The 27830-nt window shown below is 49.7% G+C and overlaps 1 protein-coding gene across 5 annotated transcripts; it reads right to left on the bottom strand.

The window, feature by feature from the left end:
* Nucleotides 1–285: 285 nt before the first annotated feature.
* Nucleotides 286–27830, bottom strand: bcl9 (BCL9 transcription coactivator). Of its 5 annotated transcripts, none has more exons than XM_076040266.1 (10): nucleotides 27672–27830; nucleotides 25164–25329; nucleotides 11423–11876; nucleotides 7536–7849; nucleotides 7184–7291; nucleotides 6844–7030; nucleotides 5925–6021; nucleotides 3631–5797; nucleotides 3015–3287; nucleotides 286–2859 (listed from the first exon to the last, which is right to left on the bottom strand). In XM_076040266.1, exons 3-10 carry the CDS (start codon nucleotides 11746–11748, stop codon nucleotides 1820–1822), a joined length of 4512 nt encoding a protein of 1503 aa, XP_075896381.1. In that variant the 5' UTR covers nucleotides 11749–11876; nucleotides 25164–25329; nucleotides 27672–27830; the 3' UTR covers nucleotides 286–1819. The 5 variants fall into 5 exon arrangements, with proteins under 5 accessions (XP_075896381.1, XP_075896383.1, XP_075896384.1 ...); XM_076040268.1 differs by lacking the exon at nucleotides 27672–27830 and adding an exon at nucleotides 27468–27551; XM_076040269.1 differs by lacking the exon at nucleotides 27672–27830 and adding an exon at nucleotides 27035–27373 and having other exon boundaries at nucleotides 7548–7849.

Raw genomic sequence — 27830 nt, 5'->3', positions numbered from 1 at the left:
TCTATTTTGGAAGTGTGACATCTGCTGAAAATAGCCTCGTAAGAGAACGTGCTGATAAAATGTCAGTCTGACAGCGTCGCCGATTGGTTAAATATGGAATTACCGTCTCACATTTTACACTGGGAAGCTGGTTTTAAACAGAAGAATGGCAACGGACGGAACCAGCCACTGGTTGTCATACACATTTGCCCCGTGGTATTAAAAAAAAATATATATCAATCTCGAGTAACAATCATCCGACCAACGCGAGGTACACTTTCACACACATACTCCATAGACAACATGTATATACCAAAACAATATCTTTTATTTGTAGTCCATCACCATAGCCCTGATAGGCTACTCTGCACCAAAGCCAATGGAGAAACACATGACAAGCTTATACAATAGAGAAAAGAGGAAGTCAACTGGATGGTAAGCAGTACGCGTTTACATTTCTGTGTCTTAGTTTTTTTGGACACGAAATCTGCTTTGCTATTTCTTTTTTTTTTTTTTTTTTTTTTTTTTTCCTTTTTTAAAACGGGTCTACCTAGCTCTAGCTCTAAAACACCTGGCATACCTGTCGAGGCATTCAGCCACTCCTGTCCCATTTCTGTTGACCGTTTGGTGATTATTGCTGTGGGAATGGTTCTTAACCCAGAGTCAACACGAGTCAAAACCAAACAGGAACACAACAGGAAGAACACGTAGCACGTCTGGGTATTTTGCTGTACTATTTACGCTGGCGAAAAAAAAGTCCGAAAAGTCCTGCAAGTTTTGGAGCGCCGGGGTCGAAATTTCACCCCGCAGCTTGAACGCGAATTTTCCGCGGCGCTCCAACGCTGCCGGGCTCCTCACACTCGGTGTGTTTGTTCTCGATGGTTCAAAATATAGAGAAAAAGAAAGACGCTTTCTGCAGACGGTCCATGTTTGTGCTTTTTTTTTTTAATAATACTATTATCTTAATGAGGTCATAGTTTGGTTTGTTATACACTGGAGTTACAAAGGAAATTAAAATAGACTAAAATTCGAATAGCCCACCAATAGTAAACAGTACAGTATTTTTAGGGGGCGTTCCTCCCCCAATGAAAGTTGGGCGAGAGGAGTCGAGAGGTCACTGATAGAATGCCTATACATACAGACACATACATACATACCACACAAACATACAGTCGGCCGCGCGCGCACACTCCCATACGTATATACTGTACAGAAACAGTCAAAACAATGGAGCGAGGGACAAGATGGAGTTCCACTAAGGTCTTCACAAAGCACAAATTCTTCTCATTCCTTTCTCTTGATCCATACCACTGTCATGACAAATTTTGTCGGGGTTTTTTTTTTTTCTCTTTTGTTGGGTTTTTTTTTTTTTGTCGTTTTTGTTCTTTTAAATCTGAAAAAGTAGACATATACTGTAGCATCTCCGTGTTGACTTGTTAGGTTGATTCCTCTTTGATGTTGAAGTCCTCTTTATAATCAGATAATCAAAAAAAAACAAAAAAACAACACAATAACGGTTTTGCGAAATCGATGCACGACAACCCCATACATTCTGAAGTTCACAAGTCAAAATCGTAATGTTCTTGCGGCAGAAGTACTCCAGTCCGGGCCGGTTTGCGAGTCTCCATTTGAAATAGTTCCCACAGGACATTACCGGGTGACTGTCCGCTCCGTTCAGTTCATGTCCGGGTACGTCCCCCCTCTTTTTGTGTTATACTTCCTTTTAACTTGAGCCCGAGAAAGTTTTTTTTGTTTTTTGAACACTTTAGACACACCGTGACCTTTGCCCCCGTCCTTGCGTGCTGTCCGACAACATTCTACATACAAGGTTCTTGTTGTATTAGAACATTCCAGGGCCCGGACTAAACCCCATGTCCATGTCACGCGGCCTCATCTGACCCCCCATCATCATTGTCTGCTGCGGGGGGCCGCCCATGCCCTGCAGTGACATCATCATGTTGGGTGAGCCACCGGGGCCCGGGTGGGCCATTTGTCTGCCCTGCATCATCCCGCCCGGGCCGCCGGGAGACATCATCCGGTGCTGGGGGCCCATCATGCCTTGGCCCATGAACCCTGGCGGCCGCATGGAGTTGTGACCCGGGTTGCCCATGGGCATATCCTGGGGCCCCATCCCCCCGCCGGGACCCCCTGGCATCCCCCCCATCCCCTGCATGGACATGCCCATCCTGGGCGGGCCGTCGGCGATCATGCCCTGCATGGGGAAGCCGGAAGGGTGCGGGGGTTTCACCCCGGGGTTCTCGCCCCCGCCCCGGGGGAAGTAGGACAGAGTCTGGCTCGGCTTCTCCGACGGGATGATCCGGGACAGGTCGAACTCGGGGATGCCCGACGCCCCCGGCCGCATCACCTCGTGGAGGTCGGCGTCGCTGAACCCACCTTGCATGTTGTTGAACTCGGGCCCTCCGGGCGTGTTGGGCTTGCACATGCCCCCGTCGTTGCCCCCGCCGTGGGGCATGTTGCCCATCCGACCACCCATGGGGCCCCCTTCTCCCTGGAAGGCCATGGGATGGCCGGGGAACCCTTGAGGACCGGGGCCGTTGTGCGGAGAGAAAGGGCCCTGCTGGGACGGAGACTGGGTGAGCGGGTACGCCTGGCCTCGGTGAGGGTAGCCCATGCGTCCCTGGGGCATCATCTGAGGATTTCCCATGCCGGGGTCTTGGGGATTGGGTGGGATCATCATGCCGTGAGGCATCATGCCCGGGCCCATGTTGGGGGCGTTGGGAGAGGGCATCTGTGGGGGCATGCCGTGGGAGAGAGGCTGCGATCCCATGGGGTTCATGCCCAGGGGGCTCAGGGCGGACATGGGCCCCGGGTTTCCGGGTCCCATCATACGTGGATTGCCTTGGTGGTTCATTGCCATGCCTGCAAGAGGTACGCAAACAGAGGAGACAACGTTCACTTTAGGCTTTCGTGGATTGCACCGGATCCGGTCCAGTGGAAGAAGTGATTCAAATCCAGAATGAGTGATGGAAAGAATAAAAAATAAAATCAAACAACATATATTCGGCATGTCCTACCATTGTTGTTGACGGATGGCAGATTAGGAGAGCGAGCTGGGGGTGAATCGTCATCTGAGCTGGCAACTGTTTTAATGGCATCGTGGTAGAGTGGGGTGGAGCTGGGCATGGCGAACTTGGACATGCGTGACATCATGATGGAGAGAGGGTTCTGGGACAGGGTTGGCTCCGGGGGTATGGTGTAGGGGCTGCCAGACGGGACCTGGCCGGGGAGAGACATGGAGCCAGATGGAGCCCCCGACGAAGGCGGGGCAGAGGGGGGGCCGTTCCCACCTAGAGGAGGACACAATGAGAGAGAGGTGACCCGGTGACACGCCGGAGAAGCTGCCCAGTTAGGACTCCTGCTCGTGGGCAAGTCGCCACAAGAGGGAGCCGCTGGACTGCAGCCCGACTAACCCCACCCTGCCACTGGGATGAACACGAACGACTGCCTGTTCAATAGTCAGCGATCAGATACAGATCACCTGACAAAAAGTCTCTCATTACAAATCTCTAAGAGAACATTTCACTCAAGCAGAAGAAACACGGCAGAAACAAATTATTTTAATAGCATTTAATAAATACAGTCGGGGGGGGGGGGGGGAGACAAAGAAATGAACGGAGAGATTCACGGTACCTTGCTCCATGTTGCCCATCATGTTTGGTGAGGTGATGCTGAGGTGCGGCTTCCCACCCTGGGGTGGTACTCCGGGACTCTGCATTGGCGGTTTGGGCGAGGAGGCCCAACCGGGGGAGGGGTTCGGGAGAGAAGGGGACCTCATGTGAACGGGAGAAGCGCCGGCCGACCCCATCATGGAGTGGGGGGATTTCATCGGCGCCGACGTTGGCGGGGCCGGCGGGGCGGTGGGGCCTGTCGGACCGGTGAGCATGCCAGCCAGCTGGGACGGCGTCTGGGGCGACTTTAGGTTGCCAGAGGGGGAGCCCAACATGGGGGACTGCACTTGCCTTAGAGGGGGCGACTTGAGGGGGTTGACGCTGGGAGAGTTCCCCCCTCCCGCCTGCACATTGAGATCCGCTGGCTTGCGCCCCCTCTGGCCCTGCGGAGGGCCTCCGGCAGAGGGCAAGTGGTTGATGCGACCGTTGCCTCCCGTCGGAGTGGCCCTGTGCTCCGGGCCGAAGGGCTGGTCTCCGTGCGGGCCCCTCATCCCGCCTGGACCGCCTGGGAAGGGCCGTCCCGGCCCCATGGGGAAATCTCCGGGCTGCGTCTGCTCAGGGAAGGGGGGACCCTGCATGGGCCGGCCTTGAGGGCCCAAGTTCTCCATGGGAGGTCCTCCGCCGCCTCTCATCCTCATCATCTCGTCGGGGCTCATGTTCATACCGGGATCTCGTAGCTTGGATGGGTGGAGGTGCGGACCGGGCGCGGGGCCGGGCCCCATGCCGAACTCGGGCCCCATTTCCCTTCCCGCCATCCCTTGAAGTCGAGGGGACGGACTCATGGGGCCGTCGACGGGCATCCTGGGAAAAATGCCCATGCCGTTGCCCGGCTCCATTCCACCTCTTTGGTGTCCCATCATCCTTTGCATGTCCATCATCATGCCGGGCGGGATGCCCTTCTCCCCACCCATACCTTGGTGGAACATGGCCTCTTGGACCGACTGAGGGTTGGGGAATCGCTCGCCGCGACCGCCGGGGCCCGCAAACATTCCCCCGGGGCCTCCGGGGAAGCCCCGCGCGTCCCCCATTCGGGGAGGCATGTCGTCCGGCCAGCCCATGCCGGGCCTCGGCGGTCCCTCCATTTCAGGATTCATCATTCCGGAGAAGCCGGGCATCCGCTGCATGTGAGGGGCCATGACCCTGGGCCCGGGGCCCATGCCTATGCGCTCCTGGTAGTGCTCTGGCGGGCCACCTCCCGGCCCGCCCCACATCTCGCCTGGGCCCATCTGGTAAGGAGGTGGCGGCCCACGTATCATGCCGCGCGGGCCGTGGGGGTGCATCATCATATCCGGAGGAAGGGGGCGGTGTTGCATTTCCTGTTTCTTTCTCTTCTCTTCATAAAACTCCTGCTGTAACTTTAACCAGGCCACCTGCTCCGGGGTCATCTGATCACCGTCTCCGCATCCACCGGGCCCTCCCATGTGAGGCCCCATTTCATCCTGGGGGAAGGGGGGCATGTCTCTGGGACCGTGGGGCGGGCCGAAGGGCGGACCTTGCGGGCGAGGACCTCCCGGCCCACCCGGTGGCCCGAGGCTCTGAGACTGCGCCATCATGGCCTGTAGGGGGCCCTGCTCGGGTCTGCGGGGGGCACCGTCGGGGCCCCCATCGTGGGGTCCACCATGGGGCGGCGGGGGTCCGGGTGGCGGCGCGTCCCTGTCGTCGGGGAAAAGCATGCGCTGAATATCTCGGAGGGTCTGCAGGGAGCGCTGCCGGTGCTCCAGCTGCTCCTGGGACAGACCCTCCGTGTCCAGCAGCTCCTGGGCCAGTTGCTGATGCTGCTGCTGAGGCGTCAGGCCCGCGACGCCGGGACCGCCGCCTGGACCCCCTTCGGCCGCTGTGGGAAGGTTGAGGCCTGCCTCGGGTTGGCTGACGGGGGCCTGGTCTACCGGCGCATTGCTGTTGCTGGGGCTACTGCCAGGGAGGTTTTTGGATTCCATGCTCGCGGCGGATGACGCTTCTTGCGGAAGAACACCAGACTGGTTCCCCTGGTTTGAAGGCTGAGGTGGTGCTGGCTCGGCCATGCCAGCTAAGGACGGCTTGGATCCAGGCTGGTGACTCTGTTCTTGGCTGTGAGCAGAAGGTTGCTGGGGAGGCTTAGAGTCATTTCGGAGGGCGCTTGCTGCATTGTTCTTTAAAAGAGAAGGTTCAAAAAAATACATGCAATTAGTTTAGGTTGCTTAAGTCGAATCAAAAGCAATAATGAATAGGAAAAAAAATAGATGGTTTAAACAAAGAGAGCATGAAAATCGTCTTTACCAGAAGGAGGTGCGCTTTGTCCTTGCTGTTGGAGATGTTTTTCATGTGGAAGGCAATGATGTTTTCTGTGTGGCCAGTAAGAACCGCATCAGCTGCCCTAAGGACACGAAAGCAGACGGTTAGATATCAGTCATCAGACACAATAAGAGAGACGGAGAGGGGGAGAGCGAGAGAGAAAACGCGTGTCGCTTTTGCTGAACGGATGAATGAATGAGGGCCAGGAGAAAAACATCAAGGTAAAACCAAGGTCAGCACTGGAGCAACTATTGCACACACACGCACCCACACTATCTTTGATATCCCACTATCAACCAAGTGGCAATACAAGTCAAGTCTGTGCCACCAGCTACAAAAGATTGATAGTGAGATTTATAATAAAAAGACATCACCTCACTTCTGTACAAAGGTCATCTTTGGTTGAAGAGGTAGAAATTGAAAACAAAAGATTCTATATTTACTTTATGGTTATTTCACCTATTTCATAACATTATTTTGACTGAAACAGCTTTGCATGGTTGTAAAAACAAACAAACACCGCAGCTTCAGATTCTGCTAAAAACAGCATATTTAGCTCTCCGTTTTCAGCCTCCAGCAATAGCACACAGCTTCAGCTTCATGCTTCACCTGCACTGAACTGGTTTCAGAGGGCAGCACAAACACCTGGCAGCAGGTATTGTCACTTTCTCTTCTCCTTATAAAACCCCTGCTGTAACTTTAACCAGGCCAACTGTTCTGGGGTCATCTGATCTATACCGAGAGGTATCACTGCCCTTTGTGACATCACAAAATAAGCGTTTAAGCCAAAGTAAAAGATGGACTCTCCATCTTTTCAACTTAACGGAATGACCAGCAGAGGAAATGTGGAGCTAAGCTGCGGATTACAAGCTAAAAAAGAAAAGGCCAGTGCTCGTTTCCTTACTTGTTGGCCATCTCTGTGGTGAAGACATAGACGAGTTTTGAGCCTGGTTTCTGGCCAGTAGGAGGTTCTGCTGTTGACCCTTGGCTTCCCAGTGTATTGTGGGACGGCGTCGACGAGCGACTGAGACCAGCGTTGGAGGTAGAGTGTGTGACCGAGTCCTGGGGCTTCACGTCACTTGAGTTGCAGTCTGAAAGGGGAGAGCGAGCAGGGAAGACGACGGCAGAGTTTAGGGCCAGCAAAAGGTCTTTTTGTTTGGGTTGAAGCGCGGAGCTGCCGTGAGTCGATCTGATCGGCAGAGGGATCACCGCGCCCGCTTGGATGCACACGTTCGCACACTTACTGAAAAATCCTTTGTCATCTTCATCACTTTCTCCCCCAGAGCACCAGTCAGCGCCACTGTACGGCTGCCTCCTCTCTGCCACGCACATCCTCTTCACCCTGCTACTGTCTGCGCACACACACACACACACACACACACACACACACGACTATCAGTTTGAAATTGCACATCATTATAAACTGTGGCCTCGTGTTGCGAGACAGCTGGTTGATCACCTGTGTGCAAACAAGGTGTTTAAAATGCCCACTGATCCTTATACAACAATTTCCACAATTTGATGAGAATGAAAAAGATCCAATTTGCGTTTAAAGTCAAATATTCTGATAACAGCAAGAGGCACATCAGCACCTACCTTTGTCCTCACCAGTGGGGGTGCCGCTCTCCGGTTGTTCAAAGGACTCCACGGAGGTGCTTCGCTCCCTTTTAACTTTGACTTTGGAACTGGGACCAGAGGACAAACCCTGGCCATTCTTCAGCCCCATGCCTCCCGCGACATTCTGAGCCCCCTTGGTGCCCAGGGTCTTGGGGTCGCAGGGCGAGGGCTGCGACTGGCTGCCAGCGCTCCCCGGTTTACCCTGATTGGGCATTTTAGAGTCCATCTGGGTGGCAGTGGAGGGGGACATGACAGGAGGTGAGCGTACCATGGCCTCCGTCTTCGGTTTAGGGCTGCGAGATGGCAGAAGGGAGGGAAAAATAATCAGCATTATTATTGATATTTAGACCGACCTCAAAAGCAATCAGGCTGCTTGTGTTTTGGCTAAAAAGAAAGAAGCTGTTACAAGTTATTAGTAAGTAAAAACCATCAGTCTGCTTCTGAAACAAGAGGACATTCAATAGACTTCCAAACTCTCGACTTTTCCTCCGTGCACGAGCGTGTGCGCGTGCGCGGGTGTGTGTGACCTAGTTGCTCTTACGAAACAGACACTCGCGCAGCTAGTGGAAATGGGGCATAGCTGACGAAAGGCCAGTGCATTAAGTCAGGTTACCCACTAATCGCACAAACTAAGCACAAAACAGACGAGGGGGACGATTTGCAGCCAGACAGTTGGAATTATGTCTGACATGTCCCAGCCCCCAGTTGCACCACAGCTCCACTCTGCAGTGGATAAATAATAACATTACAGAAATAAACAGGATTAATACTTTGTTGTTAAAGCTGCAGCCACATGCGCCACAGCCCAGACTCTACTTTTGACGCACTTAGTGAGTTATGCTGAGTTCAGTCACAGAGCGTCACCATCGTCTTCACCAAATCGCAACTAAAATAAAAAGGAGAATAATATTTGTTCAAGTAATAATGTCACTGCCTTGTATTCAGAAGCACAAAGTAGCAACAAATACAGACAGTTGTGAGGTTTTAAAACTGGCGCAACTTCTTAGTGCGTCAGGGTGAGATTGCCCTTTGACCTCTGACCAATAAGTGAGCCTGGCACACCAGACGCAGAACTGCTCGAACGTAATTTACTCAATTTCCAGGCATCCAGATTCATTACAGGGCGAGAGCCAGCCCAAGGCTGCTTATCAGTGCAAAGGGGGCAGCGTGAGCAGCGGGGGGGGCGGCCCTGTGGCCGGCTGCTGTACGCAACCGTGTCGAATAAGTTGTGCCAAAGGCAGTCAGGGGTGAAGCGAAACAAACCACCAGCACCATTTCTATGTTATTTGTGAATGCGACGATGCCGTCCCACAAAGTGGCACGACAACGGCCTGTGCAAACTAATCCCAGCAGCTGCTGTTGGTTACATCACATCGCAACTTCTTCTTGCTCTTCTTCCAGGGTTCCCAGAGCAGCTTGGAGCAGTCGCCTCTCCATATCGCCTGCTCATGCGGCGAGCCGATTGGCTACGGAAACCCAGGGAACTTTTTTTTACAAACGGCCTGAAAACTCTTCCTATTGAAGAAGAGTAGACTTCGATTAGGCTTAGGAGGTTTCGAGGCTGAGCAAGAGAGCCGCCGGGGACAGGTGTGTCCCGAGGCCGTGCGGGAATACCGAAGAAGGCCGCTGTAAACTTTGACCTCTGGCGAGCAAAATGTAATTAGGACACTGCAGAGCGGGTGAAGGCTGGTGCTAAATCTGAAGGATTTCCATCAAGGTGCTCGTGAGCTGTGCTCGTGAACAATAATGGGAGAGCCGGACCGGGAGAGCCACAAACAAAGCGCCTGGGGCCACGGCCGCCGCAGAAGAAAGAAAGAAAGAAGACAATTTGGAGTTGAAATGTTGAGCGTGAACGGAGATGTTTCACAGCTCGGGAACGAACAGCGCTGCAGCGGCCGACACCTTCCTATCTGTTGCCAGATGGCAGCCGGGGTTGAAGCAGGCTGCAGCCGAGGTGGGTGTAATAACTCTGCAAGGGACCCTGCGAGTTTGAGGTTTTAATCACCTCTCCGAAAAAGAAAAAGAAAAAAAAAACAGCCCCCCTTTTTTTCCAGCCTGGTCCGCAGACACATGGATGTATTTACAAAGAGAGCCTTTCTTCCCTCCCTCCCCCGGTCCAACCAAACGCGACGGTCGATATCACCCTTCTGATCTAAACCCTCAACTATTTACCCAGCATCACTCATATATACACCTACTGTTTCGGCAGTGCCAAACTCATCGTCCATGCATTTGTCAGCCCTCCCCACAGGAGCCCCCCCAACGCTACTGACGTCAAAGTGTTTCCACTTCTTGGGGCTTCCGATTGGCCTACGTGGCCTTGCGCTCCGAGGTGGTCTGGCACAACCTCAACATTAACCCAACACCTACATACTCGCTTCTCTCGGCCATTCCCAAAGACCTCTTTTCACCCGGTACCTTCCCGAAGCACAGGTAGTGTCGAAATCTAGACGTCGAGCGGCGGATTGTTGTCGGCGCAACAGAAAAACGTTGATTTCCTCCCCGATGCGAGCGTGAGACTTTAGTGGCGGTGTGTTCGAAAAAAAAAAAGAGAGAAAAAGTCTGGAAGGAACGGGCTTGCGGAGACCCAGCCCATCTTCTTACAAGCGACGACCACTCACCAGCTCCGCAGCTGGCAGAGGACTCCCTCACCACACCCTAATCTGTGGCTCAGTCTAACACTGCACCCCCTCCTTTCTATCTCTGCCTTCATTTCACACACACGCACGCAAAAACGGTAACGCGTCCGAAAAACAAAAACAAAAAAAACTAAACCGGCACGGTTGCAACCTCGCAAAAACTTTCTGAAGTTTGCAAATCCTGGATTTTGGCAGTCCAGACGGTCGTTTCCAGAGGCACCAAAACCATTAGTCAGCAGGGAAAACTTCCACGCCGAGCCAGCGCACTCCCTGACCCTGGAGCAGCTCCGCACCCAACGTCGAGTCGCCGCGTTACGGCAGCAGGGGACGCGGGAGGGCAATTTTCAGATTTGACTGAGACTAAGATTGGTGGGTACGGCTCATCTGAGTCAACATTTAGATCCGGCGAGCAGGAAGTGCCAAGTTTTGTGTCCTTGACAACTTTTTTTTTGGTTCAAGGCAAAAGAAGAGGGTGGGGAGGGGGGAGGGAGATGGGGGGGGCGATCGAAAGGTTGTACGTCACAATTAGACTCCGGGTGCAGCGCTGTAGCGCTCCCTGCTGTCTCATCGGAGCGAGGGCCGCTGCTCGAGAGGCCTGCGGTTGGTGTTATCTGTACGGGTGGACGATCTGAATCTGGAAATAAACTATGCTATTCCATAGAGGAGTTACCTTGTCATATTGAAAACTGTGTTTTAATACAGACAAATTGTCAGTGAGGGTTCAGTCGTCCAGTTGCCTCAACTTCACCCAATTTGAAGAGGTTTCGAATCTCATCCTGAAGGTTTGTTCAGCTCTTCATCACAGCAAAACCAGTCCAGGCCTCAACTTCTACAAACCCTTCCAGAATATAGAACATAACAACTGCGTGTTGTGCCACAGTGTTTCTACAGTAGCTCACAGTGTGGATCTCTCTGGGGTTCTCTGAACATCGCAGCCGTCATGGGCGAGATGTGAGACAACAACAGTTATTGTTAACATTGTTCGCTTTCTCGCCATTAGACGCTACTAAACTAAATGTTTTGCATGGCAACCTTTTGAAATCATGAGTATAATTTGTCGTTTAATGCTGTTTCACAGGCTACTCCTGCTTTAAGGATAAGCTACTAACAATTCCATTGTTTATTTAAAACAAACAAACAAAAAAAAAACACTTAACAGAAGAACAACTGCCACCAATAAAACCAAGCAAATTAAAAAAGAAAAACACAACGGCCGCGCTGCCTCACCTCTGCGTGTTGGTGGACGGGGAGTTCTTCAGCCTATTGGAGTGCATTGATGGGGCTCCCAGGACTACAGAACAAGGCGAAGTGATGAGCTGGAGAGGGCTGCCCGTGTGCGGGAGCGGCGCCTTGGTGCGCACGTTCCGAGATCCGGGAGCGGGGTTGCCGATGCTGGAGAGGTTCCCCCGGCCGTCCTTGGCCTCGTCCCGCTCCTTCTTCCCTCGCTCCTTCTTGCCGAAATGAGTCGCTGCTGTACCTGCCGCCGCTGGCCTTTCCTCTTGGACCTCCAACATTCTCTCTATGTCCTTGTCTGTGTGAGTGTGTGTGTGCATGCGTGTGTGTGTGTGTGTGTGTGTCTGCGTGTGTTTGTGCAAAAACAATAACAGTCCAGGAGTGTTTTCTTGCTCGGTGTGTATTTATGAAACCCCCCCAAGGGGGCTTTCAACGGCCCTTGGGCACACTGTAAAGAGAACAGAGGGAGGGAGGGAGACAGGAGGGAAGACGGTTAGCAAAAACTGGAATAGGGCCACAGACTGGAGTAAATATCTTTCCTGTAAACGAGCTGGCTAGGCCCGGCCCGGCTTGGCCCGGCCCAGGACGGCTCGGCCCAGCTTAACACGCGTCATCTGGTGGCATTTTCTCCATCACTTCCTCTCAAACCTTCCATTTATTTGCTTCCTTTCCTGCAGTTAGCACTAAAGACGCACTTGCAAAGTTCTACAATTTGTAGCAAGGAGACTTTGCCGCTTCACGCCACAGAGGGCAGGAAGTGATTTTTCTACCGAGGGGCAACGCTGACAAACTTTCATTGTGTCTGTGTTTTGCACTGCTGCAACGGGCCCGACTGAGAAATAACCAAGTTTGCTTGGTTTCTGTTTTAAATTGAGTGCCAAGATTGTTGTTCACAAACAGAAAACCTCAAGAACTTAACCCACCCCCCGCCCCCATAAAAAATGCCGGCAAAAAAATGAATCTCCGACCTTTGTTGTTGTTCGGCAGGAGAGCAGCCAGATTGTGCCTGTGCGCACAGAACACTTTGTCAAAGGTAACTTGCCTCTGCGGCCGAGCTCGTTTCACATTAGCCTACGGTCAACCGCTCCTGTGCCGTGTATCACTGCGGACGGTTTTGTTTCTTGGAACATTAGGAGGTTCACGGGGCTCACTGAAGTGATTGGGACCGACTGCGGATCTCTTTGGGCTGAAAAAAGCGCTGGAAAAGACGCTGAATCGATTGATGGGATTCCTACAGTTAACAACGACCATATGGGGGTCGTATTCTTGCTTTTATATCTTTCTCTTGTAATACTATCTGAGCTGTTGCAATGTGGATAATCAGAATCACGTGACTGCAAAACCATTCAAAGGCTTCTTTGGTCCAGATGCAGATATAAATGATGCAAAATGTCCATCAATTTCAGGGATAATCACACGTGTTATTATCGGCAAAAGTGTTGAAAACAGCAAAGGACCAAAGGACGTTAAGTCAATAGATACAAAATATGATTATGGATTGTTTCCGCTAACGACAGGATGTCATGATGTTCGGGAACGCTAACAAAGTCGGCGTGGTGGCACGATGGCGGCGCAGTTTGAGGGGGGGAGGGCAGTTCAAGTTGTACAGTCTGAAATATGCTGGTTTAGCCACTGGAGTGAGTCTTTTATAGTATAAAGCTATTATCACATTAACTAAATGGCTACCAGCTACACGAGAGAGAGCGGCCGAGTGGGAGTGGTAGCGCCCGAGCTCCGAGCGAGCTGACCACCGCTGCCGCCGCCGCCGCTGCTGCCGCTTCCATTTGCGTGCTTGTGTCCCGGTGAGTGAGCACAAGAATCGCATGAGAATCCCCGTTTGAAAGGGGGAGGGAGGGACGGAGGGAAGGAAGGAGAGAGGGGGAGGGGAAAGAGAGAGAGAGAGGGAGGGAGAGCAGCCCAGTCAGTCAGATTACACTGTCATCCTGAAAATATTTAGGAGCTCTTCCAAAACGCTCGACATTGTAACTGGCTCCAGAGTTCCCCCTGGGAGGGGGAGGGGGAGGGGTAGGAGGCAGTGGGGGAGGGGGCGGAGAATAAGGGGTGGAGTGTGTGGGGGTTGTGGGGGGGTTTGTGGGGTATCGCTGAGAACCAGACAAAAAAAAAAACGCCGCTGCTGCTGCTGCTGCTGCTGCTACACGCGTCTCTCGCCCTTCCGCACAACAAGTGATTTAATAACCTTGCAGGTCGGCGGCAGGAGTGGCGGCAGCGGCGGCGGCGGCCGACTCGTCCGCAAGGACGGAGGATGGGCAGCGGCGCAGCACAGGGCGGCCTCGTGCAACCCAAACGACGTTCATTAGGCCAATTATCGATCGGCCGACCGGCGACTCCGGGTTCATTGGCAGCCGAGCACCTCGGTAATAAATCCTGTTTATTTTTTTTTAAGTGAAAGGGCATGTCTCTGTTTTACGACACAAAGCAGAGCCACTTCTTTGGGAAGGAGTACCAGCGCACAATAATTAAGCAGTTGGTAATTAGATAAGTGGCTCAGCAGCGACAACATACAGTGCGCGGACGTCAGACCGACTCTGATGGCTCTTCTGTTCCGCTATTTAAAGTCCCCCATTTGAGAGATTTTCATGAGATGTATGTTTTCATTCCCGACTCCCCAGCGGAGCCAGAAATGGTTTGTTTTCCTACCGAGAAAAGAAAAAAAATTCAAATTTCGAGCCTCCTGAAGAAAAACAATTGCTTGAACCGATGCCGTGGACCTTCCACATGTTTGTTTGCCAGGGAAGAACGATAAAGAGGCCGTGAGGAAGCTGAGGGCAGATGGAGCACAAGGACGGGGATAAAGTAGCAAAGAGATGGACTTTGTTTTCTATACGTCCTTCAATGACTTAAGTTTGTAATTCATGTATGCGATGGAAATTTCCCTCTCCAAATAAAAAGATAATTAAAAGAAAAAAATAACTAATTTCCTGTGAGAAATAATGCAGCATTTCACAACCTAGTGCATAAGAAACGGTCCAAAAGCAGGAATGTACCTAACGCAGGTATCCAGGGTGCTCCGTGTGACCAGAGCCGCGTGTGAGAGAGGGCGAAACGAGCGCGAGGGAGAAATTTTCAACTCCGCTAACCTTCCGTTTCCGCACATCTGGACCATCGCGGCGAGATGCGAGTGCAAATGTTGGAATTTTGGTTTCAGACGGCCGCAAAAGCTGTCTCAGGCAATTTCCTTCCGACTTCAGCCAGCGTTTGGCTATTGCGTGGGGGGGGGGCGGGGGGGGGGAGAGGTGGTCCAGGTGCTGCGCTGACCATCTGGCAGAGCTCGCCTCCTGAACTTCCCAACGTGGGCCGTAAATTCAAGTTTGCGACCCACTCTATCAACTCCTTACAATCACAAGCAGGTATGAACGGGGAGGTATAACCTGAGTCTCTAGGCGGGTGGTGGAGGCCTACATAGATGTGAGGAACATCAATTCCGCGCTGCACACAAACGACAAAACTGTCAATCACCTGCTTCTCCAAATCGCCCGCTAACGAGACACTAATTGGGGAACTTGCTGACACGAGCGTCGTGAGGGAAAATCCCCCTAACCTGCGCACACAGCAGCATCACCGCGCACGCGCACACACACACACACACACACACACACACACACACACACACACACACACACACACACACACACACACACACACACACACACACACACACACACACACACACACGCACTGTGGAGGTAATCACAGTGATTTCTCCTCTTCCGTCTCCAGCACGAGATGCTCGACCCGTCCATCAAGGCGGCGCTAACGGGAACTCGGAGGCTCAACTCTGGCGTGGAACGATAAATAAATGATGACAAAATGGTTCAATTCAATTAGTCTGGGGGTTTTGTTTTTCTTTTGTTGTTGAAACGCGGGTGGCAACCTGAAGGGAGATCGCGCTTCGTTTCGCGCTTACGTAACAGCGAGAGCAAAGCCCTGCTTCTCCCGCTACGTCGGCCGGGACCCTCGACTCCAGCCACAGGGATCGATGGCGGAGGGGGAAGCGTGACCTTGCCGTCAACTCGGGCCACCGGCTTAAAATTTCTAACGCCGCAAAAAGACACAACGTCGAGAGAAGGGGAAAAATAAGGGGGGTGGGGGGTGGGGGGGACAGGGGGGCGGACACTTGAGAGAAAATGTGCAAAGGCGCAGCGACTCTCCGTCTCTCGCTCCCCTCGTCGCCGTCCTGCTGTTGGCTGTAAAAGGGGCCTGCTGATGTTTCAGCCTTATTTATGCAAATCCCATTTTGCAGTTCAGTCACAATGGCTTATTGCTCGCTCTCGCTGCCTCTCTCCCGCTCTCTCTCTTTCACACTCTCCAGCTCCCCTACGCACTCGGCCGTCTACTTGGCATCCATCTCAAGAATTTCCTCCTTCCATTATTTGTGTAGGCTAATATCAGGTACATCATTTCCGCTTCCCCTCCCACTTTTTCAGCCGGAATGCGCCAAAAAAAGAAGGGAAAGGGAAAAGAAAAGGCGAAACGCGCGGCCGCGAGCGCGGAGCTGCGCGGTCGCAGCTCTGGAGAGGGAAAAGCCTAATGTTTACTCGGATCAAATTACCAGACATAAGGTCGGGAGTATATGCAGGGCTAAAAAAAGGGAAGGATGGGAGGATCCGACGACGACGGAGCACATTGGGAGGGAAAACATTTTGAAACAAATTATAAAGTGGAATCAATGACGCTCTGTGAAAAGAAGCCATCAGGAAGCGCGACACTCTAATCCACTCTGGTACATTTTCAGAAAAAGGGAAAAAAAATCCTCTGATACTCCACCGTCCTGCCTCACAGGCACAACATGCAGGAGACAGTCGGGCCTCCTTACAAGTCACTTTGTGTATCGTGTGTGTGTGTGAGTATTTACTCCTTGAGTCACTCTTGTGATATGAATTATCCTTGTTTATCCTGGTGGAACCAGGTCACCAACCTGGTAAACTGAGGACAAACACTGAAAAGGGACACGCCAACCTCCCTGGATCGCACTTTCACTTTCTGATTAACTCCACAACAAACAAACAAACTACAAGTAGAGGAAAACAAGTGTATGGTATAAAAAATACTTTTAGATATGATCAAAATGAAAAATTAAATTTTGCTGGAGTAAAGAACACTATATTGTTAAAATCATTGGGTTCAATCGGCCGTAGTAATTCAATTTTAAGCAGGTTGGCTGTCAGAGTGATAAGGGTCTAAATAAAGATGACTTCTCCATTTGTTGTCACGGACCAGAATAGCTCGAATTTTAGATTCAGTGCAGAAATGGCTGAGAAACGTACCGCTTTGTTTGGCCATGGATCTGAAGAATCATCAGGCCAACACGGGAGCAGGTCGCCGGCCGGTGTATGTGTGTTCAGCATTTGCACTGCGGTCAGAGCTGAAAGACCAAAATCTAAGTCCTCAGCTAGTCTTGGCTAAAACAATGCAATGACACTGGGTTCTACGGGTCTATCGTCTGATTTAAAGCTTTCTCACAAAGGTCGGAGACATCAGCACATCCTCGATATCAACGATTGTTGTTAGTACCGGTTGACGTTGACTCCCGGATATAAGGGAGATCTTGTTTTTTAATTCATATTGAGCATTATTATCACATCAGGAAAGAGTCAATACTTTTCCAGCTCTGCAGATATGCGGTTAGAATCGTGCAGGATACGGAGGTAAGTCAATGCTGCAACACCTACTGACTGGGAGGTAAAAAATACAACCACTATCACCTTTAGACATATCAATGAGGACTGACTTCCATTAGGAGCATCAAGGCCAGGAAACACAAAAATGACACTATAATTACTACTAATAATAATGTTAATAATAATATTCATTATTATGCTGATTGTAATGATAATGCTGGTGGTTGACCAAAATTCCCAGAGGGAAATCATTTGTTTTCCTCCAGTGAAACCTCACCTGCCGAACCTCTAACAATTAAATCTGTGTCAACAACTTCCTGCTGTTCAAACCTGACCAGAATCAAACTACCTTTAACTTCCGCTCTTCCTGCTCTTAACGCTACGGGCTGGCTCATCGCCATCTTCCACCTAACCAGTACGAAAGGTCCTTCGCCCTATCACAGATCAGCTGGACATCCCACGGCGCTTTGGGCCGAGCAGAAATCGCTCCTGGCGAGCGCTCACCTGTCGAGGTGGCTCTGGCGAGCGCCGTCCCCGCTCCCACTGGGGCCGCACCCTGCCCAGGAACACCCGTGACTCAACGCTCAGGCGCATAGAGAAATGCCAGGAATGCGGAGTGTCGCTAAATACGGAGGCTTTAATGCCGCCGCCACCGCCGCCGCTCGCATCTGACATCACGCTATCGTGAAAGGACGAGTCTGACTGAGGAGTTTCTGCCGAAACTGGGGCCGTGCAAACATTTGCAATAAAACCCTGTGACTGCTCGGCAAAAAAAACAAAAAACAAACTGCTTCCCGAAGCACAATAGCGGCAGTGTTTTTATTTCTCCGTTTGTCTCCAGAGCGTTGCGCCGCTGCTCTCTCGGATTTGCTCCGGTCTTCCCCCTCTTCCTCGCGCAGTCTTCGTCCTGGTGGCTGCGTCTGTATTGTTTTTCTTTAAACCGTCAACTGTGCCCCCCCACCCACACCACCACTGCTACTACCCCACCCCCCCCAATCCTTGCATCATCCTTTTGTCTGGTCAGCAGACCCCCTTTCGTATCCCCCCAGGAGGGCGGGGGGGGGGGGGTGACATGTGTGTAATGTCACATTCTGTCATGGCATATCAGGGTGACAGAAGCCTCGCCACGTCCGTCAAGATGATGGAAGTTGGGGGGGTAAATCAAGACAGGAAGGGCCGGGAAGAAGAAGGGGTGGGGGTACTGTAACGTTACACCCGAAAAAGGGCGGGGGTGGTGGGGGGGTGTTACGGCGAGGAGACAGACAAAAGTCTCTCTATTCTCATGGAGCGCTGTGAGTGGGCGTCTGTGCCTTTAGAACACATACAGCTGACTCACTAGTGACACATCTGCTGGCGTAGCCCGGGCAGCGTGCCACGCACGGCGGGCCAGCTCCAGTGGCAGGCCTGGCACCCGCCGCACCAGCCTGTTGCCATCTCTCCGTCTCACGCCCCACTCTATCTCTGTCCATCCGTCGCTGCATCAGCCCACTCGAGTGGGGCGCGTGAGACACGCACGCGCTGATGTATGCGTTAGCCGCGCGCTAGCTGCGTTTGCGTGACCCCTGGAGCTGCGCAAAAACTAAATATCGCAAAAAAATGACCGGTAATAGAAACACCGAAACTTGGAGAAACCTCTCAAATATGGCTAAAAAGGTTTTCACGCTCTCGCGAGGTGGTTTTTCAGATCGATCGACATCGAGGTACATCACAAAAGCGTCATGGAAACACGTTTTTCACATTTACACGTCACTGGACGTGACGTACCTGGTTCACGTGACGAGAAATTTTAGAAATATCACTTTTACTTTGTGAAAAACTGTTTTGGAAACGCAGCTAATTTCTCCAAACCCGCCGAGTGTTGGTTTACATGCGCTGCCCTTTCCTGAGACCTGAAGAGCTGTGAGAGTATGATGAAAACACTCCAAAAAAACAAAAAAAACCTAAGACGCATGCACAGCTAACTTCCAGCTAGCAGGGAGACAAAGAAAGTGGATAACTGCAAACAAAAGGCCTATATTGCCATATTTGTCTGACATAACAGGAATAGCTGCAAAAAAAGAGGCTGCGCAGTGATGTGGTTAATAATACCGTTGCACTTTTCAGATGTTTGGATTTGTGTGCATGCCGGGTCGTTGGCTCGCCGACTCTCGAGCATAACAAACAGGGCCGGCCGCGTTTACAACGGAAAGGGGAGTTTGGGTGGGAGGTGGTGGGGGGGTGGGGGGGGGGGTGGAGGTTGCAATCCAAAACTATAGCACGGCCACATCTCCGCTCTCCCACCGCTGCAAGGACCAAAATGTGTAGCTGCAAATTAGCCTCACCACACGTTTCATTTGTGTAAACAAAATCAAAAAAATAAAGCCTTTTCCAGCTCGGTTCCCAGGCCGTAATCACGACGCAGACCAGGCGTCTCTCCTCCTTTCGGCCCGAAGCAGCTTGTTGCTTCAGAGGGAAACTCTGGACCGGCAGCCTCGCCGGCAGCAGATGGGAGGACTTTACTGTGGTCCAGACCAGAGAAAAGGCAGATATCTAACCTGCAGTCAGCAACTTGTGCTGAGCTGAACTCGCTTAGGGTTGCAGGATTAATCTAATGGCAGTCCTAACGTGACACTGTGCAAGCAGAGCTGCGCCACGAGCCACAATTTAAATAAAAGTGCATCTCTGCAAAGGTTACAACTTTTCCCTTGCGTTTTCTTTGCACCCATCAGACGCTAAAAGTAACTATATATATTCAAACACTGGAATTAATTACGCCGAACATAGTCAAAATCTCCACACTTTGGTGAAAACATTTGAAAAAAAGAGGATTGAAACGAACTCTGCAGACCAGGAAGTGAACCTGCGCCCGTGTGTGCGGTCAAACGTTTAATTTAACTCCAACAACTTTTTATCTTGGCAACTGTATACATAGGTTTTATCAAGGAAAATACTTTTTCAATGTTTCTTCAGTTTTGTCAGAATTCCTTTTGTTTATTGATACAAATCATCATTTGCACACAATTATTTCCCAAATTTTCGACAACGCAAACGTACACTTTAAAAAATACATTATGCAGCACATCTTTGCGTTTACATTTCCTCTAGGAAATCTTTCGTCAACATGTGGCGCACTGCATTTGTCAGGATTTGAAAGAAAAACATACCCACACACTATATTAATGTATCATTTAAGAAATGTGCAGCGATATCTGGTTCCTACCAAAGTCAAAGGTTCAAACTGGTTCACATTACTACACTCCATGTTGCACATTTACACACAAATGCCATTGTGCAAGCGCGGGACCTTGTTCTCCGGTAGCCGAGCCTGAAAGGCCAAACATGAGGCAGCGCTTCTTGAGACGATCTCCGCCACCCCCTTTCGCAGACCCTCGCTTCCTTCTTCACCATGCTCTCTGGGCCGTGACTCCCTCCCTCCATCCCGACCATCGCTCCCACACTCGCGCCGCATTCCACCCTCGCTCATGCTGGGAGGACGTCTCCGTGTGGCTCAAAGCATTGTGGGAAATATCAACGACAAGGCCCTCTGGAGGCCATGAAGAAGGCACAAGAACGAGCAAGGGAGCGAGCGAGCGAGGGCTGCGTCCCTCATTGTTCGATCAGAAGGCTGCTTGACGGTTACAAGACAAGCTTGGCACAAATTAAAACTAACCAAGGTCGTGTTCACTATGCTATACTGATATAAAACCGCAGGAGAAGTTGCAGTCCATTTGACTTTGGCCTTTTGTTTTTGCACAAGAAGAGTTTGTGGAGAAAAGGAGAAATAGATGCACAGTTTGTGAATTATTTAGCACATATTCTTTAAATATTCTAAACTACCACCAAAAACCAAAACAAAAGGCAACCTCTAGACTTGCCGGGCCGTGTAACACAGTTTAGTCATCTTCGCTAACCCGATGACACAACAAAGCTACAATCTATAAAAAAAAAAAGAGAGAGAGCACTGTGGAGACAATGTGAGACAGAATGTGTCCCTGAAATACCCCAGTTTAAATCTGTGTCATTTCTATGGAATTTTTAAACACAGTCTTGAAGTCTAGCCTAATTCAATATACAGGCACAAAGCAGAACACATGCCAGCACTTATACTGAAGAGCATTGGGGGAAAACAACCAACAGTAGTTCTCCAATACCATAACGTAAACGGACAATTCAGCCTGTGTGGTGGGTTAAAAATATCAACTCTTCCAATTGGCCTGAAGTCCCTCCCTTCACTTTTTGTCTCATTTGTGTCTCTTTGAAACTATGACGGTTGTGCAAATGTGATAACGCACTTGGTGACATTTTCAAAGCGTATTACAACCGTAGCCGAGGTAAAGTGGTTCACAATGCAACCTGCAGCCTCAAAAATGTTATCTTTGCAGGAAACAGCCAATGTGAATCATCGCATTCTAATCACACACCACGAAAATCTCCCCGCAAGACGTCTTCCTTTCACAGCCGGGACTCAAACGGGCCTGTCGCTAACACTGAGAGAGGGATCTCTTGGTGTTGAATGACAAAACACGTGTTAGTAAGACAAAGCCATCAGAAATAACTAATGTTGCGCTTTCAACTAACAAAGAGTTCCCATATATCACGCCACCGTGGAGCTAGAGGAGACCAGAACCTGCGTCTGTTCTGGGTTTTGAGACTTCTGACCCGACATCGCACGTGCTACAGACAAGATGTGACATTCAAGTGTGATGTAATAAAATGTGGATCAACATTAATGTGGTTTGAAATGTGTGTTTTTTTAACGGTGGAGTTGCACATAGATATTACACAATGAAACTTTAAAAGCATCCTGGAAAGACAGACGTCAGTAAATTTCATAAACTCTGATTTGATGTAATGCTACAGCCTTTGAACTACAACGTTCTCTGGTTTCAACCATGCAAGTTGATTCACCGTAGTCACAGCTTTAAAGCATTTTCAGGGCCAAGGACGACCAAAAGACTCTGATTCTGCTAATATTTTAACATCAGTTTTGATATTGTCTTGAATTTCTGTTGAGACGATGACAAAATGGCTGCTGAGCCACGGGTCACGTCGTCGGAACCGCATGAAAAACACCAACTGCTACAATATGTGACTGATATGAACTGTGGTACAAAAAAAAGAGACAATGTTTACAATATTTAGACTTGCGTTTAATCAACCCAAGTTAATTTTCTGCAACGGCTGACTGACGACTGAAGAAGCAAAACCAACAAGTTGTCGGGTGTTGAACCGGTGACGGAGGATCCAACATTTCAGACGCTCATTTCTCTCGTTTTGACGCAACACGATCTAGTTTTTCTGCTTTGAATTGATGGTTTCGAAATCGTTTTTATATATATGTATATATATATATAATTCACCGAATTCTATCAGGGGAACGGCACTCCTGCTATTGACATAGCACACCCACACAGAACATGCCTGTGCAGAGTGGACACCAGCACCAGTTCCACAGGTCGACATCAGGGCAACTGTGGGCATTTTGCTCCATTAAAAGTCAGTGAATAATAAGAGTCGCTGGAAGACAAATACTTAAGGCCCAAAAGGGTAGCACTATTGTTTTGGATTGAAGATTGTTAATGCACTTAAGTATATACAAGTTTTTCTTTGTTTTTTTTTTTAATCGTTATTTCCTATTGATTTTTACTTAAGCCAAATTTCTAAATCCTAAGTTCATTATTAAGCACAAATGAGAAATTCCATCATTACGCTTCACCAACGGAGGCAAAGAATAATTAGCGTGCGCCTGTTCCACGCTTGGTGGTTTGCTGAGAAACCTCACACTAAAGCTGCTGCAGATTAAATGTGCGATGCACATCAGTTAATGGTGAACTTGGAAATTAAACCAAGCTCCGCGAATTGTGTCACAGGTTATGATGCCACGAGAAACCTGAATATCTGGTTCTCTTCTCCTTCCTGATGCAGAGAGGCAAACGAACACAACCTGTAGGTATATACAAAGCCAAATGGAAGAAGACAACAGTGGCGCAGTGTCCAAGCTCTACGCGTCTGCGCCTCAGATTCATTTGATTATTCGGAGCTGCTCAGGAGAAACTAAAGTTCTTGGGAAAAGCCAAAAGTTAGATTGCGGTTTTATCTCTGAGCCTGCGCTGGCTGGGAGTAAATTAAGTAAATCACCACTTTAAACTAAGTTAACTAGTGACAGCAGGCAATACGGCGGCTGAAAGTGAGTCCTGTAAGCAGGGACAGCTCGAGCGTATTTCAGTAACTTAAGAGAGAGGAAAAAAACGGTGCAACCCCGAATTACTAAGTGAATGAGACACGGCCATGTTGTTTAGTAGCCACTATTAAATTGAAAAACACCACCGTGACCGCTATATGAAAAACATTTTCAGTTTAGAAATCACGGTTCAGTTAGTGTGTTGGTAAAGGCTGCAGGTGGCTTGTGCTCATTAGATGTTTTCCTCTTTGAACTTTCAAATTGAAATTGGCAGCACACTCCTTGCGCCATCACCACTGTCATACTAAACTTCTTCTACTAGCTACACACAGTGAGTAAATTTGGAGGTTTTTAGATGCAAATAAAGTTGCCCACCATATTTTCTCTTTTCACACTATAAAGAGGTTTCACAAGCTGTTGTTTTTTTTTTGTTTTGTAAACACACTTGAATGAGAAAGAACTGGCCTGACGTTGCTTCCAGTCTTGTCCAGTCTCATGAAAATAACTTGCTGGATCTTCTATTCAGCAGGCACTTCATGCCAATGAAAACCTAACCATGATGAGTTAAAGATAAGTACCAAACGCAGTTCTACAAACTAGGACGCAAATATTCTACATACAGAAGAAAATCACACTGTTTTTGCATTTCCACTCTTCAATGTGAACTTGCAAGTGGAGTTAAAATCCATAATGTGCTCTTCCTGCCCTGTGGGAATATGACAGAGTTTCTGTACAGCGGAGGTATGTCAATCATTACAGTCTGGCGGGGGATTAACTAAACTCTTTAAGTAATTGCGAATGAGTGCATTGGTACAAACATGGTTAAATGGGAAATGAGTTTATTGTACTGGATGTTAACGCTCCTTAGTTGAGGAGAATACATATAGATCGCAGTAAAAGAGGTTGCAAAAAGGCAACTGTGAGAAAATGTGCATCTTAAGCCGAGGAAAAGGGCTGCAATGTAACTAAGACACTGTGTAGATGTGGAGGGAAACATGCTGCCGTCCGCTGCAGAGCCGATGGGACGCACCAGCCCTCATATCCCTTCATGTCACACACAACACTGGCCCTGTGAGTTTTAATTAGAAAACCTATGAAGCAAACGAGTGCAGGGAAAAGAGAGACGCCGACACACAGAGGGGGGAAATAAACCCTCCGCCACTTAACATCAATATCCATTTCCTTGCATCCTTCACCTCACTGTGGTTTTTGGTTAACACGCTACGAATCAGACAGGGGACGGACAGCCGGGACGGCGTTCCAGGGAAGTGCACCCCGACCACGGATGCATCCTCAGCATGCGCGGGTCACAGCGCGAGCACAAAACATCGGCCGGCTACTCGCAGGTCCGTTTCCTTAAGCCGCTTCCCCGAACATCAAGGGCGACCGCGCAAGGGTAGCAGCAACACTCCAACTGAAGGCCTCTCTCATTAGAAAGCAGCTATCAATGTGGGCACGTCCGCAGATAAATGTCACAGAGATAGGAAGAGAAGAGAGTGTGCCAGGGTTGCTGCAACTGCAACACAGCGGCAGCGGCCTGCTGCACTTTTTTCGATTGCTGTAGAAACGGTGCGTGTGGGGTTGAGAGGTACAAAAAAAAAAAAAAAAAAAAAGTTTGCATATGCTCTGGTTCAAATATGGCAAAGCTGCTTGACTCACTAGGAGAAAGACTTGACACCACACACCGCAGCATTGTTGGATCCCTAATGCAAATACTGGCTGGTGGTTCAGTCACATGCCACTCCCACATCCAATAGTACCTTCACTTAGTATTTACAGATACAGTATTTCTAAAAACAGAAGGATTCTATTCTGCGCCCTGTAATGGACGTGTGCTTATAAAAAAAAAGAAGAAAAAAAACAATCAGAGATTTGTGTAGATGCAGTGTGGCACTGCAAACAAAAAGAAGAGCGGCAAATGTGAGCGAGTTTTTACCTCAGAAGCCCCCCCTGCCCTTTCAGCAGGGCCTCATATGGAGAACCAGGTCTCAGGTCCACTGGGCACTGGTGTCGCTCCCCACTCGGCTCCTCCCAGTCAGCCACGGAGGCTGCGCAGGTACCGGGCCCACTCACGACACTCTACAGCCGCAATTCATTCACATCTGCGGGGACAGGGAGAGAAACTTTTGCTCATCAGGTGAAAACAGAAGCAGCCAAAACAAATTCAGTCGACGACTTTGATGCGTCGTTAATACGCAGTCTGTGCAGATTTATACGTCACCTGCAGAAAGAAAGGTGTGAACGTATTTCAAATGGTCCAGTTTGTAGCGGGCAACATGTGAAAGTCAAAGTGAGTCTATTTATTTCCCTTGTCCTTGACAATCTAAAGACAGCCAGGTAGGATTAGTGACCGCAGGAAAGATAGATATGAATCATACTCAAGGCAGAGATGCAAACTGGTGTCTGACAGCATTGTTGCCTAGCAATTGATGATACCAGACTCGAGTAATAGGGTGGTCTGCAGTTCAGTCGAAGCAACTGGCAGGTACGCTTCTAAATGGTCCGTGGAAAAGACACTGAGGTCCTGCCTCTGAAATCAGAAGTCACTCTGGATCATTAGTTTTATGAGAGACTGGGCAAACTTTTAACACATCAAATCAGCCAGTGAGACTTCAGGTGAGGGGGACCAGACGCCAGGATGAAGAAAAAAATGTGAAGATGGCCATATATTTGCTGTCATTCTCCCTCAAAATTTGTTCATGAAATAAACAAAACAAAAAACACCTTTATTTGGACAGTCAAAGTCCATGAATGTGAAATGAAGAAGATCACAAAGTGGAGTTGAAATCCCAAAACAAAAACCCACCGGAGTCTACGTCTTCACAGTGGGACCTGTGGATTTACTCTCACGAGCCCAGGCAGAAATTCCCAGGGAAAAGCCAAAATAAAAAACTAAAGGCACTCTTTGCTATGTTTAGCTCCCTGGTCCTGCCAAGGTAACACAAGCACAATGCCACACAACTTTCTCGAGGAAGTCGCCCCCCTCCTAAAAAAAAAAAAAAAAAGGTGAAAAAAAAAAAAGAAAAGAAAGAAAGAAAAACACACAAAGACATGTACAAACCTAAAACTCCCAAAGCAAACGCAAAAGCAAACACAACAACTCAAGGGACTCAGGCTTCTTCTTCTTCTCCCCCCACTTTCCTCTCCCTGAAATCTCAGCGCCTCACTGCTGGACAACTCTTGGCGGACAAAGTAATTCCATGGCGCTTGAAACTCCAGGAACTTTTTTTCCCCCTTTTCCTAAAAGAAGTTGTTCCTGTTTCGCCAGAGAGCTGGGGAGGGGGGGAAGGGAAGACTTCAGCACTTGCATTCATGGAGCGTCGGCCAGCGCAAACAAAGTCTTCCCCGAAGAGGGAGGCACTGGACGGCGGCTCGACAAGCGAGAACAACGACGTCGTCCTCGAGCAAAACACACACATACAGAGAGAGTCACACACACACATACATACACACATACATACATACATACATACATACATACATACACACACACACACGGGGGGTAGAGGGGGGAAAAAATACACGGTTGCTATTTATTCCGCCTTTAAGCAAACCATTAAGTCCCCCCCCCCTCCCCTCCCTCGGCTAAAGGCTTACGTTTGTGTTCAAGTTGCGCTAGCTCCGTTAACAATGCAACAATTAAATCGCTCGGCACTAGATGATATGGCTGGCCGACACAATCAGCAAGCCGAGGCCTATAATCTCGCTCCGCGTTTATAAATCCATATCACACACACACTCGCGCGCGCGCACAATCATTTCTGTTAAAAAAAAAAAAATAGAATAAAATAAAGGAATACACAATACCAGCGGCGTGGTTCTCCCGAAGAATGCACAACATGCGTGCTGCATTGTATCCCTTTTCCATTTTTTTTTTTACCCCCCCTCTTCAACCAGCAACGGGCGGGTACTCCATTATCACGGGCTAAAAAGCAGCATTTCTCCGCGGGTTCGACACCACGCTGAAAAACATGGTTGAAAAATCCGCTCTCGGTAGCGCTCGGCTCGGCTCGCTCGCTCCTACGAGGGGAGAATTCGCGGCTGGAAAACGGCTGTGGGCTTGCTGCTGCTGCTCGCTTGTCTTGCCAGGCCAGACAACGACGTGGGTTTTTTTTCCCTTTTTTTTTTTTTTTTTTTTTAAGCTAGCCAGCCCTTTCGGTGGTGGTGGGGGGGGGGGGGGGTGTGTGGAGGTGACGGGGTGTGGAGGGGGGCACCAGAGGCAGGGAAGAAGAACGGATACCGGAGTGAGATGTCCCCGGGAAGGAGGACCCCCGCTTGTGCCCGGTTGCCAGGAGGCGAAGCCCTGGTACGGGCACTTTACACCTGGAAAAAATGCGCAGGAGGGGGAAAAACCCACACACACACACACACACACACACACACACACACACACACATACACACACACACATACGTAGACATACATATACACACAAACGCCTCACCTGGAGCGTTAGCATATATTCCAACTCGTCCACCACCGTCGACGCGTTCATTGCGTGGACTTATTAAAGCCACGACATGATCACGGACGGAGACATTGTTTTAAAAAATAAAAAAATAAAAAAAAGAAAGGTGTCTCACTCTTCCCACCCCCCCGTTTC

This window comes from Nelusetta ayraudi, unplaced genomic scaffold, assembly GCF_046127955.1.
Source record: "Nelusetta ayraudi isolate G7.1 ecotype Tasmania unplaced genomic scaffold, CSIRO-AGI_Nayr_v1 ptg000060l, whole genome shotgun sequence".
In the NCBI taxonomy this organism is placed as follows: Eukaryota; Metazoa; Chordata; class Actinopteri; order Tetraodontiformes; family Monacanthidae; genus Nelusetta; species Nelusetta ayraudi.
This window is presented reverse-complemented; position numbering and strand designations above follow the sequence as displayed.

Coding starts and splice junctions, on each gene's coding strand:
- bcl9 (XM_076040266.1), bottom strand. CDS start 11,748: ATGCACACACACACTCACACAGACAAGGACATAGAGAGAATGTTGGAG. Junction 7,292..7,535: donor CCCCACTGGTGAGGACAAAG/GTAGGTGCTGAT, acceptor GTGTGTGCGCAG/ACAGTAGCAGGGTGAAGAGG. Junction 3,288..3,630: donor GATGGGCAACATGGAGCAAG/GTACCGTGAATC, acceptor GTCCTCCTCTAG/GTGGGAACGGCCCCCCCTCT.